General features: G+C 38.9%; 1 protein-coding gene and 1 pseudogene across 18 annotated transcripts in view; both read right to left on the reverse strand.

Moving 5' to 3' along the window:
• Positions 1-23,130, reverse strand: part of SETDB2 (SET domain bifurcated histone lysine methyltransferase 2) — an 83,208-nt gene that overhangs the window by 22,925 nt on the left and 37,153 nt on the right. For 10 of the 18 annotated variants that reach the window (XM_025478364.3, XM_025478353.3, XM_035704435.2 and 7 more), the window contains 8 exons: positions 18,348-18,464; positions 17,421-17,590; positions 15,365-15,584; positions 14,764-14,863; positions 13,249-13,342; positions 11,361-11,701; positions 9,183-9,271; positions 5,499-8,649 (listed from right to left, as the gene is read on the reverse strand). In XM_025478364.3, the coding sequence (XP_025334149.1) occupies positions 8,532-8,649; positions 9,183-9,271; positions 11,361-11,701; positions 13,249-13,342; positions 14,764-14,863; positions 15,365-15,584; positions 17,421-17,590; positions 18,348-18,464 (1,249 nt within the window). In that variant the 3' untranslated portion in view covers positions 5,499-8,531. The other 8 variants (XM_035704442.2, XM_049099473.1, XM_049099470.1 and 5 more) reach the window with 7 other exon arrangements.
• On the reverse strand, positions 9,278-10,908 carry LOC112678953 (small nuclear ribonucleoprotein G-like; annotated as a pseudogene).

The raw sequence follows: 23,130 nt of genomic DNA on the forward strand, positions 1-23,130 counted from the left end.
TACAATGGGGGTGGGGGGGGAGTTGTTATAAGCTCCATCACAATGCATGGAGAGAAATACTATGCTCCTGTCAGTTGTTCCCCAAACAAGTGTTAGGTTTGATGTCATTTCAATTTAAATCCCAAGAATGTTAAAGAACTTGAGAAAAATAAAGAAAAGATTATTTGCAGGGATAGACATGGACTTGGAGAAAACTTTGAAAAAAAAACCCAAACAAGAGTAGAGTATCTGCCTACCTAATTTAAAACCATATTATAATTTTTTAAAATTTATTTTTATTTATATATGATAGTCACAGAGAGAGAGAGAGAGAGAGAGAGAGAGAGAGAGAGAGAGGCAGAGACATAGGCAGAGGGAGAAGCAGGCTCCATGCACTGGGAGCCTGATGTGGGATTCGATCCAGGGTCTCCAGGATCATGCCCTGGGCCAAAGGCAGGCGCCAAACAGCTGTGCCACCCAGGGATCCCTAAAACCATATTATAAAGATACAACTAGGACAGAAGAGTATCTGACTACATGAAAAGAAAGGACAACAAAGTGCAGAGAGAAATAGAACGTAATCTTTGTGCCTTTAATATACCATAAGGAGGGATTTGCATTTCTTCTCTGGCACTGATGTCCTCAGCCCGTTTTCTATTAGGTTATTCACTATATTCTTATTGATTTAGGAGCTTGTCATGTATTCAGTATGACCCTTTGTTATTTATGTGGTCTTTTAACTGTTTCTAAGGTTCTATGACATAAAGAATGTTTGAATGTTTTATTTGATGGAATTATATCTTTTATGGTTTCTACTTTTGCGTGCAGACATAACTTAGAAAACACCCCTACTGTCTTCTAAAATGTTAAATTATTTTTATATTACATATTAATGTGAAATTTATTATAAAGTATGAGATGGAGATCTAACTTATTTTTATAGTGGTTAGCTCTGATTTAAATCTCCTTTTCATATAATTATTACATATGTTTGGGTTGTTCTTGTATTTCTATTTTGCTCCTTTGATTTGTCACTTCCTCCTCCAATATGACACTTCATAATTTTCAATGCTTTAGAATATATTTTAATATTTAACAACATAATACCCTATCCTAGATGAAATGGGGGGGGGGGGGAGAATTCCAATATTTTAGTCACCTCAGGCCCAAAATCTATTTTGATTAAATTCTGTATTTTTTTTAAAAAAAGGACACAAATTGGACATGAAATTTTGTAAAGCACAGGCTTAAAAAAAAAAAAAAAGAAAAAAGAAAAAGCATCAAGCAGTTAGGAGGATGGAATAAAAAGCACTAATAAAATAATGTAACATGGGATCCCTGGGTGGCGCAGCGGTTTGGCGCCTGCCTTTGGCCCAGGGCGTGATCCTGAAGACCCGGGATCGAATCCCACGTCGGGCTCCCGGTGCATGGAGCCTGCTTCTCCCTCTGCCTGTGTCTCTGCCTCTCTCTCTCTCTCTCTCTCTCTGTGACTATTATAAATAAATAAAAATTAAAAAAATAAAATCTTTAAAAAAAAATAATGTAACATGATAGGCATGCAGTGCTCCTTGTTGTGTAAGAGCTAGACATTTTTTTTTTTTCACTGTTACCCTTTTCTTGTGAAAAGCAGGATGTACAGACAGGGCCAATGTAATGTGGCTGAGCTGTCAGGCCATGGATACCTGAACATGGCCCCCCTGTTTGCTCTGGGGACTCTGCCCATCTGAGTTGCACTCCTAAATTCACAGGCTTCTAGGGTTTTGGCACCTGGGAAGGCCTTTTGACCTAGAGTACCCCCCCCCATCCCCCATGGAAAGAACCCCAAAGTGGGACACACAGGCTCCCCCTAATGGCTTTTCCTTGGTAAAACATCTCCTCATCATAGTTTCCTAAAAGACCTTGGCTCTCACTTGTCCATGCTTCCAGACTGGAAGCATTCCAGACGTATGTAACTGTCTGCAGGTGGGGCAATCACCTGAGAGGCTTTTACATAGACAGACATCCCCCCGCTGATCTGAACACTGCTACGTGCTATCTGAAACTCCAGGACCAAATACATTTGGATCTCACCTGAATTCAGTAACTGTATAGATTCAGACAGTGAGGGATAGGTGTCTTATGGGGGCTGGGGCATTTTAGGGAAGAGTCTATTGGTCTCTAGCAGCAGCTGACACAGGAATAATGGACAGCAGGGCTCCCCAACGTCCTTCTACTGTGTCTAGCAGACCTAAGGACTCAGAGACTAATCTAACAAGAATTCTCAAAAGATGAAACTGATGGCCAAGAAAAGTTCTACTGAATGAAGTTGCAGAGAAATGATAAGCCAGGGACACATGAACTGTGACTAACTCAAACCAACACAGTGAATCTCAGTCTCTCCAGGTCCACCTCACCTGGGAAGGGATTGCTAAGCCCACAGCCTCTGCAGGAGTGTCAGGGATATCTTCTAAATGTTCCCCTTACCAGGCATGGTCTTAAAGCCCACCAGACAAAGGCAATCCAGTCAGAGGACAGAATCTGGGATAGCCAGATAGGATAGCCAAGAAACACATTTAACCATTACATGAGTGGATGATAGAATGAGAGTCACTAATCCTATTAATTCCATTTACAACCCCCTTCTGGTAGGGTATGATTTATGTTCTGGACATGCCAACAATTTATGGTGCTGGCTTGGACATTTCTTCCTCTTTTCTTCTTTTGGATCAACTTAATTTTTATTGCAGCTTACTATTTTAGTTCTTTCCATTAGATATCAGTTTTGTGGGAGAAGTCAATTTTAATCACTGAGTCCAGGGACTGCACACCTGAAGTAGATAAAGACCAAAACAGAAGAGTAAACATTACCTAGAGGCTTGGTAATGAACTTGGAAAATAAATGGCTTCATTGGATTGCCCCTGGATGATGTGACTAGATATAACTTTGGGATGAGTATGTATTTGGGAGAGCCAGAAAGCATTACTGGGGACAGCTTTAGAACGTACAAACAAGAATAAGGATGTGTGTGTTGCAGGAGAGGGGTGGTGGACAGCCAAGGAGTAGGACGTTCAGTGGACTTCTTTACAATTATCTAACTTAGTCACACACAGGAATGATCCTCAACAGACAGGTTTGTACTATGTGACTTGATTTCCCTGGGCACAGTTGACAGTCCCAGAGGACCTACCTGCCCAACTCTCAGATATACAGAATTCAGACAAGTTTTTACTTCGGATTGGGCTGGTTTCCCTCTCGTGAAAGACATTCTCTATCACCAAGAGAATAGAAGCCAAGCTAATTCTTAGTGGTACATACAAGCCCACTCATGCCTTCAACAAAGTCTTAGTAAGAACCTATTATGCACTGTCTTAGGCACTACAATTAAAACAGAGAATGAGAGTTTCAACTTTCATGGAACTTATATGCTAGTAGTAGAGACAGCTAAGTATTTTTCCTGCTAGCAATAAGGGCTATGAAAAAAATAGAGCAGGGAAAGAGGTAGAGAGTCATGAGGGTGCTGGGGTGCTCTCTTAAACAGGAAAGGCATGCAAAGCTGCAGAGGATACACTTGAGAGAGACTTGAATTATGGTGGGGAAGTGAGAAATGGGAGACAAAAAGAAAGACACTGAAGCAGGGATGGGTTTGGCGGCTTGGAGGACCCACAGGGCAGTGAGGGGTGGCAGAGGCATCAAGATGGCCGGGGGACAGGATCAGACCAGGACATGGGGTACACTGTAGGCCACACTAAGAGATTATTCTGAAGGCAATGAGAGACTATTGAAGGCCTGGGGAGAATCACATCTGCTTTTTGTTTTTTAAAGATCCTCTTGGCTGCTGTGCAGCTTGTTTCTCTGAAAGGTTACAGTAGGAGTGAGGCCAATACTCCAGGCAGGTCAGGAGATGATGGTGCACTGGGGCTGGGATGGTTGCGCAGGTGAGAAGCAGTCAGGCTCATGATACATTCTGAAAACAGAATAGACTGGTCTGATGAATGCATTAGATGGGAAGTGAAGAAGAAAGAGTGTCACTGAGGGCAGTCTGGACCAGAAGGGGGGGAAGGCAGGCTGGTGGTTGAACAGGTTTGGAATATGTGAGTATATGCAGAGAAACAAGAATTCTCTTTGAGACATACTCAGTTTGACACCATCCTAGGCACTGATGAAGTTGGTTCTACAAATCTGGAGTTTAGGGAAAAGGTCAGGTTGGAACCTCATCTCCAAGAACATTCTATAGATAACACCAGCTGAATAAATAAATCCAACGGCTGGAGTTGTGGTTGCCACATGACCTTCTGGGCCGGTCCTTTGTTGTGTCATCACCTCTGTATGGTACACCCTTTCAACCTACCTCTGGTTGATCCTTGCCCTTTAAAACTATGGGCATCCTGGTCTCCATAAAGCTCTCCCTGAACACAGGGCTGAGTAAGGAACCCCTCATTTGGGCCTTTGTGACTGTCTACGGCAGGGTCTGCTTAACTCCTCTCTGTGTCCCAGGATCTAGCCCGCAGCCCTGCACACAGGAGGGGCGCTACACCTGAGAATGAAGGGAAGGAGCAGACTCACAAGACAAGCTGTCTTACTCACAGGGCCGCCGAGGAGCTGAACTACTAAGTGGGAAGGAGTGGCTGGTTCCAAAGAATCAAAGTCTCTGCAAGAACCTTCCCAACTGCTCCCGGAGACCCAGCTGACCACTGCTCTTCAAGGAAGGGCCCACCTCCCGCCTACTTCTAGGGCACCAGCCTTTCAGGGCTGGATGGGCTGCCCGCGGAGAGTGGCCGTTGGTCTCCCTCCAAGCCTCCTCCGTTCCCAGGGCAGCAGGGCGGTAGCAAGGGGAGGGGGAAGAGGAAGACGCACCTCCCACAGGTGGAGCTCCAGGCGGTGGACTTTGCCCCCCAGGGCCGCCGAAGAGGCGGCGGCCAGGCCTCGGAGCCCCGCGGGCGGGGGCGCAGCGCTCCGAGCAGGCCCTGGGGCCCGCCCTGCGCCGCCGGGCCTGCACCCTCCCTGCGCCGCCAGCCCGGTACTCACCGGTGGGGTGCGGGAGCTGGTCGCGGCCGTCCCGGGCCTCGGCCCTGCTGGCTCCGTGGGGTGACCTGGCCACCGCCGGGTCCATGGTGCACCGTCCGCAGCCGCCCGCCCGCTGCACGCAGCGCTTCCGGAAGTTCACGGGCAGCGCCAGAGTTTCGTTTTCGCAAAAGCTACGATGACTGATTTCCTCTGCCTAGGGGGAAATTCTGGGCGGGAGATACAAAGGGTTTTCCGCAAAGGGTTTCCCAGACGGAGTTTTCATTCAAAGGGGAACTCGCATCTTCTACAGATCCGAGTACGAATCTCTTTTTAATTTGCAGGTGAGGTGCTCCCCACCCTGCCCAGACGTTTTCCTCTTCAGATGGGGAAGAGAGGTGTCCTCCCAAACCCCCGGGATCAGCTGGAGAAGTGATTGCTCTTCTGAGGGATTATCCATTTCTTCTAGAAACTATGCAACACCAAGTTTGGCCTAAATAGGTAGGTCATAAATGTAGGCACAATTAATCAATTGTAATTCCAGTTGCAAGTCAAGTCTTTATTTAGCACCCATGGGGTACACAGCACCATTCAAGAAGAGGTTTTCAGTGCATGTAACAAATACACATGTAGAGAACACAAATGTGTAAACTTAAATTACAGATTAAAAAAGTTGTTTCGGAAAAAAGCTTGTAATGGTGGCTTGCTCAGGAATTAAAGGAAAACTTCTGGAGGTCGTGCATTTTGAGGTTTTATTATATTTTTGCATTTTTGAGGTTTTAAAGAGAAGAGAGGCAAATTGGGGACAGCAGAAAATATTTAAAAAGATAACTTGGATAGTCTTGACAAATACAGAAATTACAGAAGAATAGGACTCAAAGGGGAATAAAAGCAGACTCTGGCAGCCAAGATTCTGCCCTTCAATCAGCCCAAAACAAAGCATTAAGGAGACAATTAGAGACTGATCTAGCCCAGCTAGGTCGTGATGTGGCACTTGAAGAGACCCATCCCCCACTCCAGCTTTCAATCTCAGCCTTTTAGTGTTCTCCTCTTAAGTGTGAATAGACTGCCAGGATCACAAACTGAGGAAAGCCTGTAACAGGAAAGACAAAAACCAAAGGCAATATACAGGGAAAACAAGAAATAAACCTTCAAAGCCACAAAATATGCAGGAAAAATACAGATATGAATGCATATGTGTATACACACATAAATCTATAAAATATACATCGTGGTATTTTTAAAGAAATAAGATACTGCAACCATGAAGCCAAAATAGGATACTATTTAAAGAAATCCAAAGAAAAGGGAGCTCTAGAAATTAAAAATACAACACCAGAAAAATAAAGCACAATGGACATATTGCAAGATTTAAATTGGGAAAATTTCCCAGAAAGTACAGCAAAAAGATAGCTGAAAATAAAGAGAAAAGAAAATTTGGAGCACCTGGTTGGTTCAGCTGGAGGAACATGAAACTCTTGATCTCAGGGTTTTAAGTTTGAGCCCCACATTGGGTATAAAGATTACTTACATAACTTGAAAAAAAAATCAAAAGTCTCTAAAAAAAGAGAGAAAAAATTTGAGAGCCAATCCTGGAGGTCTAACATCTGAATAACAAGAATTCTATAAAGAAAGAATAAACAGATGAGGAATCATTAAGGAAATGGTTCAAGATAATTTCCCTGAAGGACAAAGAATTCAGACTGGAAGATCCCACCAAGCACCCAGGATGAAGGATGAAAATGGACCTTACCAGAAACTGAATACTGGGATAAAGATAATTCTGTCAGCTTCAAGAGATAAAAACTGGTCATATATATAAAAGATAAGGAACAGAATGACATAGGACTTCAGTAGTCACCATGGAAGGAAGCAGCAGCTTTCAAAATTGTGAATGGAGGTTGCTCAAGAATTCTATACCCTGAAAAAATAGCAATCAAGTGTAAGAGTAAAAGAACACGTTCAAACATGCAAGGTCTCAAAATATTCACCTCTCAATTTTCCTTTCTAAAAACAACTGGAAGGTGTCCTTTCACCAATGTATGGGAATAGACCAAGGAAAAGGGAAATAATGGGAATTTAACTGGGAACAGATCTGACGTAAGAGAGACAGAGGGCATCTTTAGGACATGGATGGAAGACAACAGTTGTTAAGTAGATCAAGATGTCAGGATTTCTGCACAAAAATATTTCCCATACTTCTCAAGTATCTTCACTTTCAATGTACTGCCTGAAATTCCTACCTCTTTACTGTGAATAAATGGACTTAACTTTCCTTGTCTGTCTCCAGGATGTTAGACTGTAACTTTGCTCCTTTTCCTAGTTGCCTAGTTTTCCACTCTCGAAAACCATTTCAAGTTAAATTTTCATCTAGTTCAATGTTTTTAAGCAATTAAATTGAATCCAAACTTAAGAGTTTTATTTGAATAGTGACCAAACTAAACCCAGAATCAACTACAGGAAAAAAAGAAAAAGACATAAAACCTCTCAAAAACCAAAACTACTTTTAATTACTCCATTTTGAGCTACTATTCCTATTCTGGTTCCAAGGATAAGTTCGCGGCAGCCAAATGTACAACTTTGTTATGGATAAAATTAGTTTTGACTCTTGGAGATTCCCAGTCCCTTTCCACTCTGCAATCAGGGCTGGGTAACCAACCTGAAGAATAGCAGAATATAACCCCTTTTTCTCTACAAAAGCAATTTGCACATCACAGCCAGGAGAATCCAAGAAGCTGTTCCAGACATTACAACTCAGTAGAATTGATTTGTTTTGCTTTGTTAAGTGAAATTCTTGCCCAGCACAATCCCGTTTGGCCTAAATAAGCCAAATCTGACTAGTTTCTAAGTTTTCTTTTCTTATGGCTTTCCTCTACCTAGAACAAAAAATATACCAATTCCTCCAGGTTTTTATTCCCTTTTCTTATCCCTGTACTGAGGAGTAAAGAGAATCTATGGAAAAAAAAGTTCCATCTCAGGTTTGCTCCAAGGAGCTTTCCCCTTAGCATTCAAATGGTTTGATGAGTCAGAAGTACATGCAGCCAGAGCTTCTCCAACTAGTCTTAAAATACTTGGAAGTAATATGTGTAAAGTTCTTACATATTCCTCAGGCTGTGTTGCCCACCTTATGGCTCATACTGGTAAATTATTTGCCAAGAAATAAACATAAATTTTGTAGGTAAAGATGTGAAATTTGGCCCTTTAGGGCATGAACTCAAAGATAATAATCACAAAAGCAAATAACTGAATTCTACTGACATTTGTTTCTCTTAATATATAATTTACAAATAAGTTACAAACTGTATAATGGTATTTCATATAAAATATACACTTCCATCCCACTCGTCAAGTTGAACAGCAGAGAATAAAGAGAGAGCCTGTGCATATGAAAATGTCCTTATTTTGTTCCAAGCATTTCTAGGTCATACAAATGATTCCCCTGACAAGGGTAAACTGCATTCTTTTGATGGACCATAACCTAAGTTAATTCCACTGATGACTGAAGGTTCTCTTGCATGCCTCTCACTGCAACATGATAAGCTAATCTCATCAATAAGCATTAGCTACAGATTTATAATATTTTCTTTCTACACTTGTTAACCCCACATTGGCAGAGGATTTCTTTTTCAGGCATAGTCCCAGCTTCATACCCATAATCCCATGTTAGTTCTGTTCTTGCTTTCACATGCCTAGAAAGTAGAAATTAAAAAGTAAACATAAATTATAATCAATTTCTTATTAACATCATTAAAAATCTTCAAAAATCTGGTCTATTCTGTCACTCCAACACCTAATTAGGAATGCTTTTATTAAGAATAATCATTTGAGTTTTATTTTAAATCTACCAAAATCCTAAGTAAGAAGAAACTTGTCAATACCCATGAGAAAGGAAGTGTTTTGCAAACATGTGGAACCCAGTGACGTGATGAGGTCTGTAGTGTGATAGCTGGAGGCAATTCTGACTCACAGGAGATGTAGCATTAATACATCATTTATTCCCTAAACTGAACTGGTCAGAACTACCATCTTTAGCCCTTCAGGCATTAATTGTCACAGGAAGTAATAAGGATTGAAAATTTAACTGTTTAAAATTTTATTGACTAGGAACAGTTTGGGATAAATGAATATTCTAGGGTAGCAGATATTAGGGGCTATCGCACGTATTTTTATATTGTTATTTTGCACAATTTCAAAATTAAATCACATAAAAGAAATTTCAAACCTGTTGGTGAAGAACGCCACCAATGGAAAATTTCTGTCACGTGTTTCTACAAAAACATTCTGTACCAAAAGATTTGGGCAACAACTATGCTGTTAAAATAAATACATAAATAAACACAGGTTAGATAAAGAGTTTGATACCTTGTTTTTGAAGCATTAGAATACTATTGTTTCTAACAAATCTCATTTATTTTCGTTTCTTTCCCTTTCTTGCTGACCTATATGTAAAATATCATAGATTGTAATATTTTAATAGTAGGAAACCAACCAGAAAAGCCCTGTTCTGACATTCTTATCTTACTGGTAGAAATGCAAAATAGTATAAGCTTCTATAGAAGATAATTTGTCAATTTTATATTATTATAAGTGCATTTATCCTTTGATTCAGCAATCCCATATCTGGGAATGTATTCCACAGATGCATCTGTATGTATCTATGTGTATGATTATTAAGTACTGTTTTTAATAGTAAAACATTACTATTCTAAACATGGTTTAAGAACAACCCAAATATTTAAAGAAGACCAGTTAAATAAACTTTGGTATATCCATACAATGGAATTCTATGTAGCCATAAACAAAAACAAAATGAGGAGTTCTCTCTGTGTACTGATATGGAAAGATTTCCAGAGTATATTGTTAATTTAAAAAACAAGGCACAGAACAGTGAATATAATATGCTTTTATGTAAAAAAAGGGGGAAACAATATAATTTCTTATTTCCACAAAGAAACAATATAAGAACAAACAAAAAGTAGTAAAAATGATTTTACTATATAAAGTACAAGGTCAAAAAGAAAAAAAAAGAAAAAAAGAAAATAAAGTATAAGGTCAGTAAAGGCATAGTTACTTTTTAGGATTTTTTTTTTACAGAAGAAAAAAGGTTAATAGGAAAAATGTATGTGACTGGTTTTACATCATTGTCTAACAGACCCTCTGGAAAGGGGACATATGTAAGCAATTGATGTCTGCTGAACACTATTAGTGATCCTGTTCAAGGCTTCTAAATCTAACATGATATGATCTTATCCAATTACCACCATTCCAATACTGTTGTATTGCCCACTAGCTCCCATCTCCACACATTCATCTACTGCCAGATTCATAAAGGAACCAAATCCCTGCAATACTGCTTAGCCATGTTTGCCACTATTCAATTTCAGTGATAACTCCCTGTCTATACTTTTTTTTTCAATTGGGCTGGTAACCTTTACTCATGGTGCCTATGTGGCAGGCTTGGACCTACCCTGAAATACAATTTTGTTTGGCTGATGTATGTATTCTGTATGGCTATTTATTTATTTATTTATTTATACAATTTTATTGCATTTATTAATTTTATTTCCATTTTTGAATCATGAATGTATTTTCTACGTAAAAAAAACTAAAGAAGAAAGGAAGGAAAGGAGAAAGGAAAGAAAGGAAGAAAGGAAGAGAAAGAAAGAAAAAGAAAGAAAGAAAGAAAGAAAGAAAGAAAGGAAGGAAGGAAGGAAGGAAGGAAGGAAGGAAGGAAGGAAAGAAAGGGAGAAAGAAAAAAGGAAGGAGGGAGGGAAGGGCAGTTCTGTTTTTTTCCTCCTCCAAATAAAACAGGAGCCCAGGTGGTGTGCTGGTTGGGAGAGTAAAACCAACCATACTGTTCTGATATACCCACTTTCAACGTAACTGATGGGAAATAAAGCCATGACAGTTCTTTGCTGCGGATCTTTCTTTAATGACTCTCCAGACATGTTTGGTATTAGTATAGAAGTAGTCAAAGTGGAATAAAGAAGAGCAGTTGGGGGACAGAGGAAGAGAGGAAAGGATTCTATTTCTTGTTAACCACGAATCCACCTAACTAGGGGAAAAGGAAACAAACCAAATAGATCATCTAGCAAGGAAAAAGTTCTTTGTTTTTAAAGCTTTTCTGACTTCAGGTAGGGAGGTGGATGAATATTGAGGGCATTGGGTGTTGTATATAAGTGATGAAACACTAAATTCTATACCTGATACTAATATTGCACTGTATGTTAACTGGGAATTTAAATAAAAACTTGAAGAAGAAAACAAGACTTTGTGACTTCAGAATCGTTTTCTCTTTTGATGGTAGGTGAATTACATGACTGCACAAAAATTTCAAACCATTCAAAGCAGCACAGAAAAATAGTTGTTTAGAAATGTGAATTTCAGCCCATATACTCACATTAAGGAAGCGGCCCACATTCCCTTCTTTTGTGGCATCCAATAAAAACACATTCCCTTTACTGAACTTCTTTAGGGAATTAGGTGAAATATTCTTGGCTTCACTTGGGAACTCTTTATCACAAAAGACCTGATGATTTCGATACGCTGGAGATCTTTCCTCTTGGGGCTTTTGCACTTGAGCTTTGAACTCCTTTATAATATTTTGTTTATCCAGTGTGGTTGCTTGGTTACATCTGCCCCCTGATGGAGATTCTTCTCTACATTTAGTTATATCTATCACATCTGATTCAATCAGCAGATTGTCTTCAGAGTCTTTAACTTGGTAGGAGCTTGAATCCTCTAATAAACATTTTGGAAGGAAGTGTCAGCAAATATACTTGGCTGATCAACAGTCCTGAGATTAACATACTAATTAAATACTAGTTGCTTTAATTATTGCTAATCCTTACAATGTACGAAGGTAGACAGTACTCCGATTTTACAAATGAAAACTTTGAGCCTCTGAGAGGGTAAGAGATTCACCTGACCTGCAATATAATGAGAAGTGGGGTAAGAAACCCAGAAGTGTCTCAAATGTTTGAGAAATGTCTGGCTCCAGGGCTGCCTTCTTTCTACCATCTTTTTACTAATGTTCTGTGGCCTCCTGTTATGACTATATTTAATCTCTCTTCATAAGCTGACTTCCCTCTCTTCAACCCTGGAATCTGCATTTAAGTATATTCTGAATACCTGTAACAGAGTGGGTGGTTAGGGAGTACTCGAGGCCTTTAGGATACCAATGAAAGGTCTGGGAAGACCCTGTTTGGCATCACCCACCACAAGTGACAAGATAACAACTGTACTGGTATGGGTTTCGCACACATTAGTGTTTGGTGGATTTGCTACAAGACCACTCAATATTTACACTTTTACAAACAGTAATACTTTAGAATAAGATGAACTGCCTTAATCATTTTTCTTATCCAGTAATGGAAATAATTTTTTTTTAGAATATCCAAAAGTATGAATGCTTGTCAAATGGAATAGGTAAAATCGTTTATTTTTAAAAAGTCACTTGTGCCACCTAGCTGAGTGGTGTATTTCTCTAATGTTCTTGATTTAATCATTATTGCTATTGGCTGCTGTTCCTACATGTTCTCACATTTTAATTATGGGTTACTTGTAAAGGATAATAATATATAACTGGCATATATATATATTACTGTAGCAATTAACAAGGATGCTGAGCATCCCTGCAAACACTGTTGGCTGGAGTACTGCAGAATGATGTATCTGTACTTTTAAAAGAGCCCCTAACAAAGAGTGAGAAAATGGCTGCTTTGGACAATGCTTCCAAAGCCACAGATAACACTGGACTGTTCACAGACTCAGAGTTGTCTACCCCACTTCTTCCTGCCACACCTCAGGTGACTGCTGGCATATGGATCAAGGGTTGGCAAACTTCTTCTGCAAGGGGCCAAGAAAGAAGTATTTTAAGCTTTCTGTTTGATCTCTGTGGGGACTATTCAGCTCTCCTGACAGGGTCTGAAAGCCTTCGGAGAGAATATGTAACTTAATAACTGTGGCTATGCTCTAATAAAACTTTGTTTATTGACACCAAAATATAATTTTATATAATTTTTAAGTGTCACAAAATTTACTCATCTTCTTTTTTTTAGGTACTTAAAAATGTAAAAGTTACCTTAGCTCATGGGCCATACATAAATAGATGGTGGGCCAGATTTGGTTCACAACCTAGTTTGCCAACGTCTAATCTAGACACGTAGTAACTTTTATAATGAATGCAACTTGTTTGTTCTAAATCTGACAAAATAAGCCATAGGTAGTGAGCAAGACAGACATAAAGGCAGAAGAGGCAGGCTATCACAGAGTGAAACAAAGCCTACTTTTCATTTCCTTGGTATTGGAGTTCAGATGTACTTGAGTTGGTTTAAATCCATCATTATCTTCTGAGGTGACAGACTCTGAGGAAGCAAATCCCTTAAAAGAGAACAGGTAAGATGTCTTTACTTTCTAGGTCAGGAAAAAGAATTTAATGTAGCAGTTATTTAATGTAGCAGTCTTTGGTCAAGTGTCAATCTTCATAGGCTGTAGCTTAGTTTTGGAAGCCTCAAAGCTGGTATCATAAGGAGTCTCTGGAGTGATGGAGACCTTTTTGCTGTGTTCTACTTCTAGGTTCTTTAGTAAGCCACAGCTATAAAGACTTTATTTATCAAGACCGTCAAGACATTCTTTAGGCATTAAAATTTAAAATAAAATTCAAAGACATCTGTCTGTATCTCTCTATTCTGATACCAGATTACAAATTTGGCTTCAACTAAAATATGTGCAAATACGAAAAAAAAAAAACAACTTTAGTTTTTACTTCAAAGAGGTTAAAGGAGTTGTCTATCTTTACGAACTGTGGACACTGCAATCACTTTATATGGTAATGATAACTTCTGAAAAGGTTATAAGCTTAACACCACACCTGGCACTCAACTAACTGCTCAATAAGTGTTGACATTATTAATATTATACAGGTTACTTAAATGGTCAATATTTTTTGAGCACTTGAGTGTCAAGCATTGTGCTACACAAAGTTTCTGAGGCTTATTTCATTTAATCCTCTTAACTCAGACAGATACCATTATCCTCGTTTTACAGATAGAGGAATGCAGACGTGGAGATGTCACCCAGGTCTAAGCAGCAGAGCCAAAGGTCAAACCCAGGTCTGTGTGGTCTAATGGCCTAACCTCTTCATCACTATGTGATCCTGAGGAGGTACTTACTATACGTACATTACTACACAGACGGCAACTATTTGCACATCACCTAGGGCAGAGTTTTTATTTCTCATCAACAAGCCCTACTGTGAACTACCTTTATGTCCTCCTCTGTTCTTTTTCCTGTATCTTTCTTTTCTTCTAAGTTAGTCTCTGCCTAGTTATTCTTAGTAAAGACTGAAAAATGCACCTTCAAAAGCTATCATGTAAAATGGTGTTTTCTGAATGATTCTTTCATTGGGATGTCTTCTCTTTCTTACATCTCACAACCTTATCTCCTCAACCTAAATTACTCCATCTTTTTTCTTATTGTGTATCACCATCAACTCTGGAATACTTTAGCTTTTCTATAAATTAGCAGAACTGGACAGCTCTCAGTCTCAGTGGAACACATTGTCAGATCAGGACCAACACTCTCTTTAGTATCAAAGCTGGGAATATGCCAATGACCATAGAGGACACTAAGTAAATAAAACATGGTCCTGACACTTAAAGAGTACACCAATTCCAAATAATAAAAGAAATCCTACACATTAAGTTACACAAACAATTGGAACTAAAAGATAGAAGTAAAAGAAAGATGAGATCACAGCTAATGTTCTCAGAAGGGCCCCATCTACATTTTGCGTTTTTTACCATCCTTTTCCCATTGCGCTGAATAATGACTGTCTTCACTTTAGGACTTCTAATGACTGAATGATATTGAATTCTTGAAATACTGTTACATTTCATATCTCTGAAAAGGAAAAAAAAATTATTCTATGTATCACTAAAAATCCTCTTTATTGGACCCTAAAATATAGATATCAGTGTTTACAAAGTATCCATTAGAAATTAATCTAACAACATCTATATCTCCCACTAAAGAAGGAAATATATTTTAAAGTCAATCATTTTCTAAATATGTTTAAAAGATAATCTGTGAAAAGCATTGTCAAAAAAAGGATGAAAAATAAAAAAGACAGCAAAATTTATGACATCCATAAAGACTCTGATTAAAGTCATATGTCTTAAAGGGTAAAACTCCAGAAATGGAACATTGAGGAAATAAAGTATGTTGGCTAGATTTTAAAATATAAGCGTTCTAGATTTCTCAGTGTTAAACTTATAGCCACGAAGCAAATTGATACATAGGAGTTACACAGGAGTAGATGGGAAAGTCAGAAACAAAGAGAACCAACCATTCTTGATCAATAATACAGGTCCATCTTGACTGGGTTCCTATGATCTTACTTACGTAACAGGCTCTTTTATATTATTATTGAATACAGGTGGACACTCCTCAGTCGCAGCATTTCTATTATGTGTTTCCAGGTCTAATGGGATAACTTCAACCTCACAATCTGCAACTTCTATTTTCCTCTTTTTTGAAAACATATTTTTCATAATATAATCTTTTCCGTTTTCATCAGTAGCAGCACCAGGTTTCTCCACATTAGATCTGCTTAATAATCTTCCTAAAAGAAAAAAATAAGACTTTAGTAAGACAAAATATAATTGCTAAGCAACAAAAGAACACCTCTATTTTGCTCCATTATTAAAGAACTCTGAAATGTGCCACATTTCTAGAATAAAAATAAACACATTAACTCATCCTAGAAAACTCTTGTAAGAAACATTAAACAAAACACCAATAAGAGATTTCATATCTTCCAGTATATGAAAAAGCATGTGTCTGTTCTGGTATAACATGAAAGAGAACAGATTTAGCTACAATAATAAAAAACAAAAATATAAATCTGAAAGCATTCTAGAAAATTAGGTGAACTGATAAAATGCTTTATCAGTTAAAACTTATAAAAGTGATCTATTTAAATCTGAGTTAATATGTGCCTGTTCTCATATTAAGTTCTAGTGTAATACTGAAATCTTAAAGTTCATGCATTTTCTTTTAAGAGACTCGAAACTATAGTTACCGAGTCAAAATTAGCAGCTGAATCAGAGAGATACCTTAGATACATTTTCTAGTAATGCAGATAAAGCCAACGATATGTTCTGGACATCATGTGGCACTTTGTAAGGCAGCTGACTTTTATCAAACAGTGATCTTGAGAAATATGAGAGATGAATGTGTAGGCAAATTGTGTAGTATGTGACAAGGAATCAAATGTGGCTGTTATGAATTATACTAAAATTTTTGCCCTCACTGAAGTGACTGTGGAATTTCCGATGAGGATGGTTACTCTGGTCTCTGCTGCATTGCTGCCAAGACTTGGTCCAGCACATTTCCTTTAGACTGGCTCCAGAGCCATGCTTCCTCAACCTTTCTCATTTCATGGTACACACAGAAAGTAAGGATTTTGGTCTGATACTCTGGGGTAAATGGCTGAGACTGTGGGAGACTGATGTGTCTGGCCTAGAGGATGTGACCAAAAAAAAAAAAAAAATCAGTAATGCACAACACCGGTTGGGAAGTTTTGCTCAGAGTGAGGGCAACTCTCTGGAGTTCCTGAGATGGAGTGAGCTGCTTAAAGTCACTGCCTGAATCATCCTATGCAGGTATTTATTACCTTAACTTGTTAAATTCTAACAGTTCAAATCACTGAACAAGAGTCTTTGATAGATAATCTTTACCTTAGCAAGTCAGTCATTTAGTTTTTTTTTGTTTTTTTTTTTTAATTTTTTATTTATTTATGATAGTCACAGAGAGAGAGAGAGAGAGGCAGAGACACAGGCAGAGGGAGAAGCAGGCTCCATGCACCGGGAGCCCAACGTGGGACTCGATCCCGAGTCTCCAGGATCGCGCCCTGGGCCAAAGGTAGGCGCCAAACCGCTGCGCCACCCAGGGATCCCAGTCATTTAGTTTTCTTTTTCTTTTTTTTTTTTAATTTTTTTTTTTATTTATTTATGATAGTCACAGAGAGAGAGAGAGAGGCAGAGACATAGGCAGAGGGAGAAGCAGGCTCCATGCACCAGGAGCCCGACGTGGGATTTGATCCCGGGTCTCCAGGATCGCGCCCTGGGCCGAAGGCAGGCGCCAAACCACTGCGCCACCCAGGGATCCCTCATTTAGTTTTCTTATTCAAAAAGTCTTCTTAGCTTACCCTAAAGCGTATGTAGCCATGGAGACAAAAAAAAATATGCCTCACATAATTTTATCTCTGAGCCTTTCTTTTCTGAAATATCTGGTGTTTCCTCATCATTTCAGCGCTCAATTTCCCAGTCACTTGCCTCACTCTAATGCTCCTCCTATATATTGTTGCTCCTGTCCTTGCTATAAGATCTAGTAAAATGGAGATTCAGAAATGCAGACCTTACTATACGATAATTTGAATAATTAACCATTGCTTTACCTGAATAAATGCAAACAAATGTCCCTCTGTCAATGTCATCTAGGCAGCGTACTCCCCATCCCTTTTTCTCAGTTTTGAACACCTGTAGCCTCACTTGAGGTCCATGCTGGACAACTCGATTTTGACATATCCGTCTATTACACTTGCACAACAGGCTGCATTCATAAATGCTGTTGATAAAATAGGCAAGAAAAAAAATCAATTAGATAGCCTAAGCTAAAAGCAAAAGCATTTTATTCTGCTACCTCACTAATAATTACCATGGGAGGCAGACTAAGTGTGAAGGCTCCTAAAGCTAGACTGCCTGGATTCTCATCACAGCTCCAGCCATTTACTAACTGTATGATGCTGGATGAGTTATTTAACCTCTCTGGGTTTAAGTTTTCCATTTTTTAAAATGGGGATATATGATAGTACCTATCTTAAAGAGTGGTTTCATGATTAAATGAGTCAGTATTTATAAGGTGCTTAAAGCAATGCCTGGCACATTGCAAATGTTAGCTTTTAAAAGATGTCTAGGAATGTCTAGGAAGAAAGCTTTTCTGTTTCTATTTCTTTTTTAACAACAACAATTTTGAAAGTTTGGAAAATCCCAATTCTTAGATGAGCTTTGCTAGTTCCATTTCCTAATGGGGAAACAGCTGCCCCAAACAGTCTAACTCTAGAGGGTAAGAGACTCAAAGCAGATAGGTGTTTAAGTATACACTCTGCATGCTATGTGTGTGCTCTCTGACTTCCATTTCTATTTTTTTTCTTTCTGACTTCCACTTCCAAGAACAATATATAAGTTTGGGGTTTTTTATTCCTTAATATAGATTTCTGGTATATAAAATTAATATTTAATGAGATATTAAGTCTACAGACCACAACAAAGTACCCACCTTCAAAAATACAAATACCCTGTAACAAATCCTCAAGGTATCTTACCCAGAAGGTATTTGTCTCTGTAGTCTTTTATATTTATATCCAGTGGTTATTTTATTACTTGACAAGGGGCAAGTCTTGGCATTCCTTGCTGTCAATTGAAGACATGCGCATTTTGTTCTAAAGGGAAAGGAATAGATGGAGAAGTTAGAATAAAAAAGCACCAACTCAAGAGAGCCTTGATAAAAGCGTAAATGATATAGTAAAGGATGCAACTGTATTTAAGAGTCACTTAGCTCATGGACAGTTGGACTTCTTCCCTAACAGCATAGGTCTCTTTACAAGACAAAAACTACCAAAAATTTTTATAAAGTGCCCTATACCTCTATTTGCTCATGAAATAAATACTTAAATGTATGAATTTTAATTTTTTAAAATGAATTCCTTTCATTTCCTATTCAGCAGAAGCTAGTTTGTGAAAATTCTCCTAGGTCCTCTCTACTACAATAAATAAATTTATGTGTGTCACACTTGAAAGGGCATAGGTAGTTTTGCAGGCATCTTAAATTCTCTTTCCTTCCAATGACATGAAAACAAATTGGGGAGATGGATACTGGCCATCTGTCTTTCATAATATTGCTAAGCAGAAGACCTGCAACCATAGATTTTTTCTCATCCAAGATGGCAATGTGTGAAGACTCTGAACTCACCTCCTCCATGGACACACTATATCTACCTATTTATAGAACAATGCTTCCTGAAGAACTGAGGGCTGACTGAATAGCTTCTGCACAAAAAATGAGCAGAGAGACAGAGACACAGTAACAAAGGGAACCACCACCTCCTCTGATGCTTTGAACTGCAGTGGGGAGGGACTGGTGAGCAGTTTTGTCTGCCCTAGGGCACAGGAAAAAAAAGCTATGGGTTAAAATGACAACTAGAATATAAAGGAACTAGCAAGGAACTAGCCCTAGAACCCTGCCAATTGACAGGGGAGCTGCTAGAACTCTGAGTCAAAGGGGCTGGTGAGCACCATGGTTGATATTCCTCCTCTACTTTGATACTGCAGCCAGGAAAAGGGTCCAGGTAGCCTTGTGGGCCTACTGCTGCCGTGAACCCTAGGCCCCTAACCCACACACCAGCCCTAGCTATCCCATCAAAGTGGCCCCAGTGCAGCCAACACCGCACACCTCTGGTCAGCACTCACTACAGTTCCAGTCATCTTGTCAAGGTGACACAGGTGCAAAGTATCCTGGAACACTCCAGGCTCACACCACTCTGGCTCCAGATGATGTTAGCCTATCCTTGGTACACAGCTTCCTAGGACCTCCTGACCCATGCCTTACCTCAGCCCCAGTCCCCAGAGCCCCCTGAATAAAGAACTATGGGGATCCCTGGACTCACCCACTTAACCTTCAACTGTACTCCCAGGGTGCCCTCTCCATAAAGAGCCTTGGGAACACCCCAATCCATGCCCACTTCAGCTTCAGCTGTCTGGCCAATGTGCCATCTACACTGAGAGCCCTAGGACTGCCCATCCCACACCAATTTCATCTTCAGGCATCCCACTAACACAGTCCCAGCACAGAGTCCCCTAGGACCTCCAGCCCACAATAGCCACAGCTCTGGGCAGCCAAGTCACCAGGCACACAGTTTCCAAAGACAAAACTATGCATAAGATCATTCCTTCTAGTTTAGAAAAAGTAGCCATTCTGTCTAATTCATAGAAACAAAGAAAGTCAAATAAATTGAGACAGGAATACCCTCCAAACAAAAACTACAAAAAACCTCAGAAAATAAACTAAATGAAATGAAGATAAGCACTATGCTTTACAGAGAGTTCAAAGTAACGATCATGAAGATGTTGACCAGATTGCAGAGAAGACTGGAGGAACTCTGAAAACTTCAACAAAGAGATAGAAAATATAAAGAAGAATCAGAGTTGAAGAATATAACTGAAATGAAAAATACACTAAAGGGGGCAGCCCTGGTGGCTCAGCGGTTTAGTGCCGCCTTCAGTCCAGGGCCTGATCCTGGAGATCCGGGATCAAGTCCCACGTCAGGCTCCCTGCATGGAGCCTGCTTCTCCCTCTGCCTGTGTCTGTGTCTCTGCCTCTCTCTCTCTCTCTCTCTCTCTCTCTCTCTCTGTGTATATCATGAATAAATAAATAAAATCTTAAAAAAAAAAGTTTTTAAAAAATACACTAGAGGGAATCAATAAATTAGAGGATGTATGAAAACATATTAGCAATCTAGAGGACAGGGTGTAACAAAGCCCCCAAGCTGAATAATGGGAAGATAACAGAATTTTTTAAAAAGAGGATAGGTTAAGGGATCTCTTGGACGATATCAAGTGAACAAACATTTGCATTATAGGGGTCCTAGAAGTAGAAGACAAAGAGAAAAGGGCAGAAAACTTATTTGAAGAATAACTGAATACTTTCCTAACCTAGGGAGGGAAAGAGACATCCAGGTTCAGAAGCATGTGAGCACAGGAGTGGGGGTGGGGTGGGGAGGAGAGATGACTGGGAGAAACAAACTCCCTGCTTAGCAGGGAGACTGACAGGTCTCAATCCCAGCACCCTGAGATCGTGACCTGAGCTGAAGGCAGACGATTAACTGATAAACCTCATGGTAACCACAAACCAAAAACCTATAATACAGACACAAAAGATAAAGAAAAGGGAAGCCAAGCCTAACACTAAAGAAAGTAATCAATCTTAAGGAAACAGAACAAGAGAAGGAATGGAAAGAACTACAAAAACATCCAGAACATAATTAACAAAATGGCAAGAAGCACATATCTATTAATAAGTATGCTAAATGTAAATGGACTAAATGCTTCAATCAAAAGACAGAGTGGGGCACCTGGGTGGCTCAGTCAGTTAAGCATCCAACTCTTGATTTTGGCTCAGGGTTGTGAAATTGAGCCCCATGTCAGGCTCTGTGCTGGGCTTGGAGCCTGCTTAAGATTCTCTTTCTCCCTCCAGTCCTCCCTTCCCTCTCTAAAAAAAAACAAAAAACAGAAAACAAAAAAACCAAGACCCATCTATATGCTGCCTACAAGAGACTTGCCACAGACCTAAAGACACATACAGACTGAAAGTGAAGAGATGGAAAAAGATATTCCATGCAAATGGAAGTAAAAAAACAAACCTCTACAATAGTAATGCTTGTATGAGACAAAACAGACTTCAAAACCAAGACTGTACTGAGACAAGTAGACTATATAATGATAAAGGGATCAATCCAACAATAGGATATATAGCACTGTAAGTATCTAAGCACCCAACACTGGAGCACCTAAATGTATAACGCAAATTTTAACAGACATAAGGGGAGAAACGGACAGTAATACAATAATAGTGGAGGACTTTAACATCCTACTAATACCAATGGATAGATAGATAACCCAGCAGAAAATCACTAAAATAGTGTCTGTGAACAACACATTAGACCAGATGGACTTGAGATATATGGAGATATATAGAGAACATTCTAGCCAGAAACAACAGAATACACATTCTTTTAAAACGCACATGGAGGGGATCCGGGGTGGCTCAGCGGTTTAGTGCCCTGCCTTCGGCCCAGTGCATGATCCTGGAGTCCTGGGATCAAGTCCCGCATCAGGCTCCCTACATGGAGCCTGCTTCTCCCTCTGCCTGTGTTTCTGCCTCTCTGTGTGTCTCTCACGAGTAAATAAATTAAAAAGAAAATCTTTAAAATAGATCTTGATCACAGAGTCATAAGTTCAGACCCCACATTAGGCTCCAGCATGGAGCCTACTTTAAATAAATAAATAAACAAACAAACAAACAAATGTTTCTTAAAACACTAGTAAAAATCAAAAGCAAAAAAAAAAAGAAAAAAATCAAAAGCAAAGGAAACATAGTATTTCATGTAATGGATCTGCCTCTCTCTGTCTCTCACGAATAAAAACAAATAAAAAAAATGAATAAATAAATAAATAATGCACATGGAACATTCTACAGGATGGATCACATATCCCAATAAACAAGTCTCAATAAATTTAAGAAAACTGAAATCATATCAAGCATCTTTTCTGACTACAACAGAATGAAATTAGAAATCAATTAATTACAAGAAAAAAAGTGGAAAAGCTATAAACATGTGGAGGCTGAACAATATGCTACTAAACAACCAATGGGCCAATGAAGAAATCAAACAGAAAATTAAAAAATAACTCGAAACAAAGGAAACCAGATGGTCTAAAATTTTTGGGATGCGGCAAAAGCGGATCTAAGAGGTAAATGTATTGTGACCTCAAGAAACAAGAAAAATCTCAAACAATATAAGCTTACACCTAAAGGAACTAGAAAAAGACCCAAAACTAGTAGAGGAAAGGAAATAATAAAGATCAAAGCAGAAATAATATAATAGAGACTAAGAAAAAAATAGAAAACGTCAACGAAACCAAGAACCAGATCTTTGAAAAGAAAAACAAAATTGGTAAACCTTTAGTCAGATTCATCAAGAGAGGATCCAAATAAATAAAATCAGAAATGAAGGGGGTAAGTAACCACTGACACCACAGAAATAGAAAGAATTACTATGAAAAATTACATGCCAATAAATTAGTGCAGAAGAAATAGATAAATTAACAGAAACATATAATCTTCCAAAAATATGTCAAGAAAAAGTAGAAAAACTGAATAAGGTGATTTCTAGTAACAAAACTGAATTGGTAATAAACAGAAGACATGAACAGACATTTCTCCAAAAAATAAATACAGATGGCCGACAGATACATGAAAAAATGCTCGTCATCATTTATCAGCAGGGAAACAAAATCAAAACAATAAGATATCACCTCACACCTGTCAGA

The sequence above is a fragment of the Canis lupus genome, chromosome 22, assembly GCF_003254725.2.
Source record: "Canis lupus dingo isolate Sandy chromosome 22, ASM325472v2, whole genome shotgun sequence".
Classification (NCBI taxonomy): domain Eukaryota; kingdom Metazoa; phylum Chordata; class Mammalia; order Carnivora; family Canidae; genus Canis; species Canis lupus.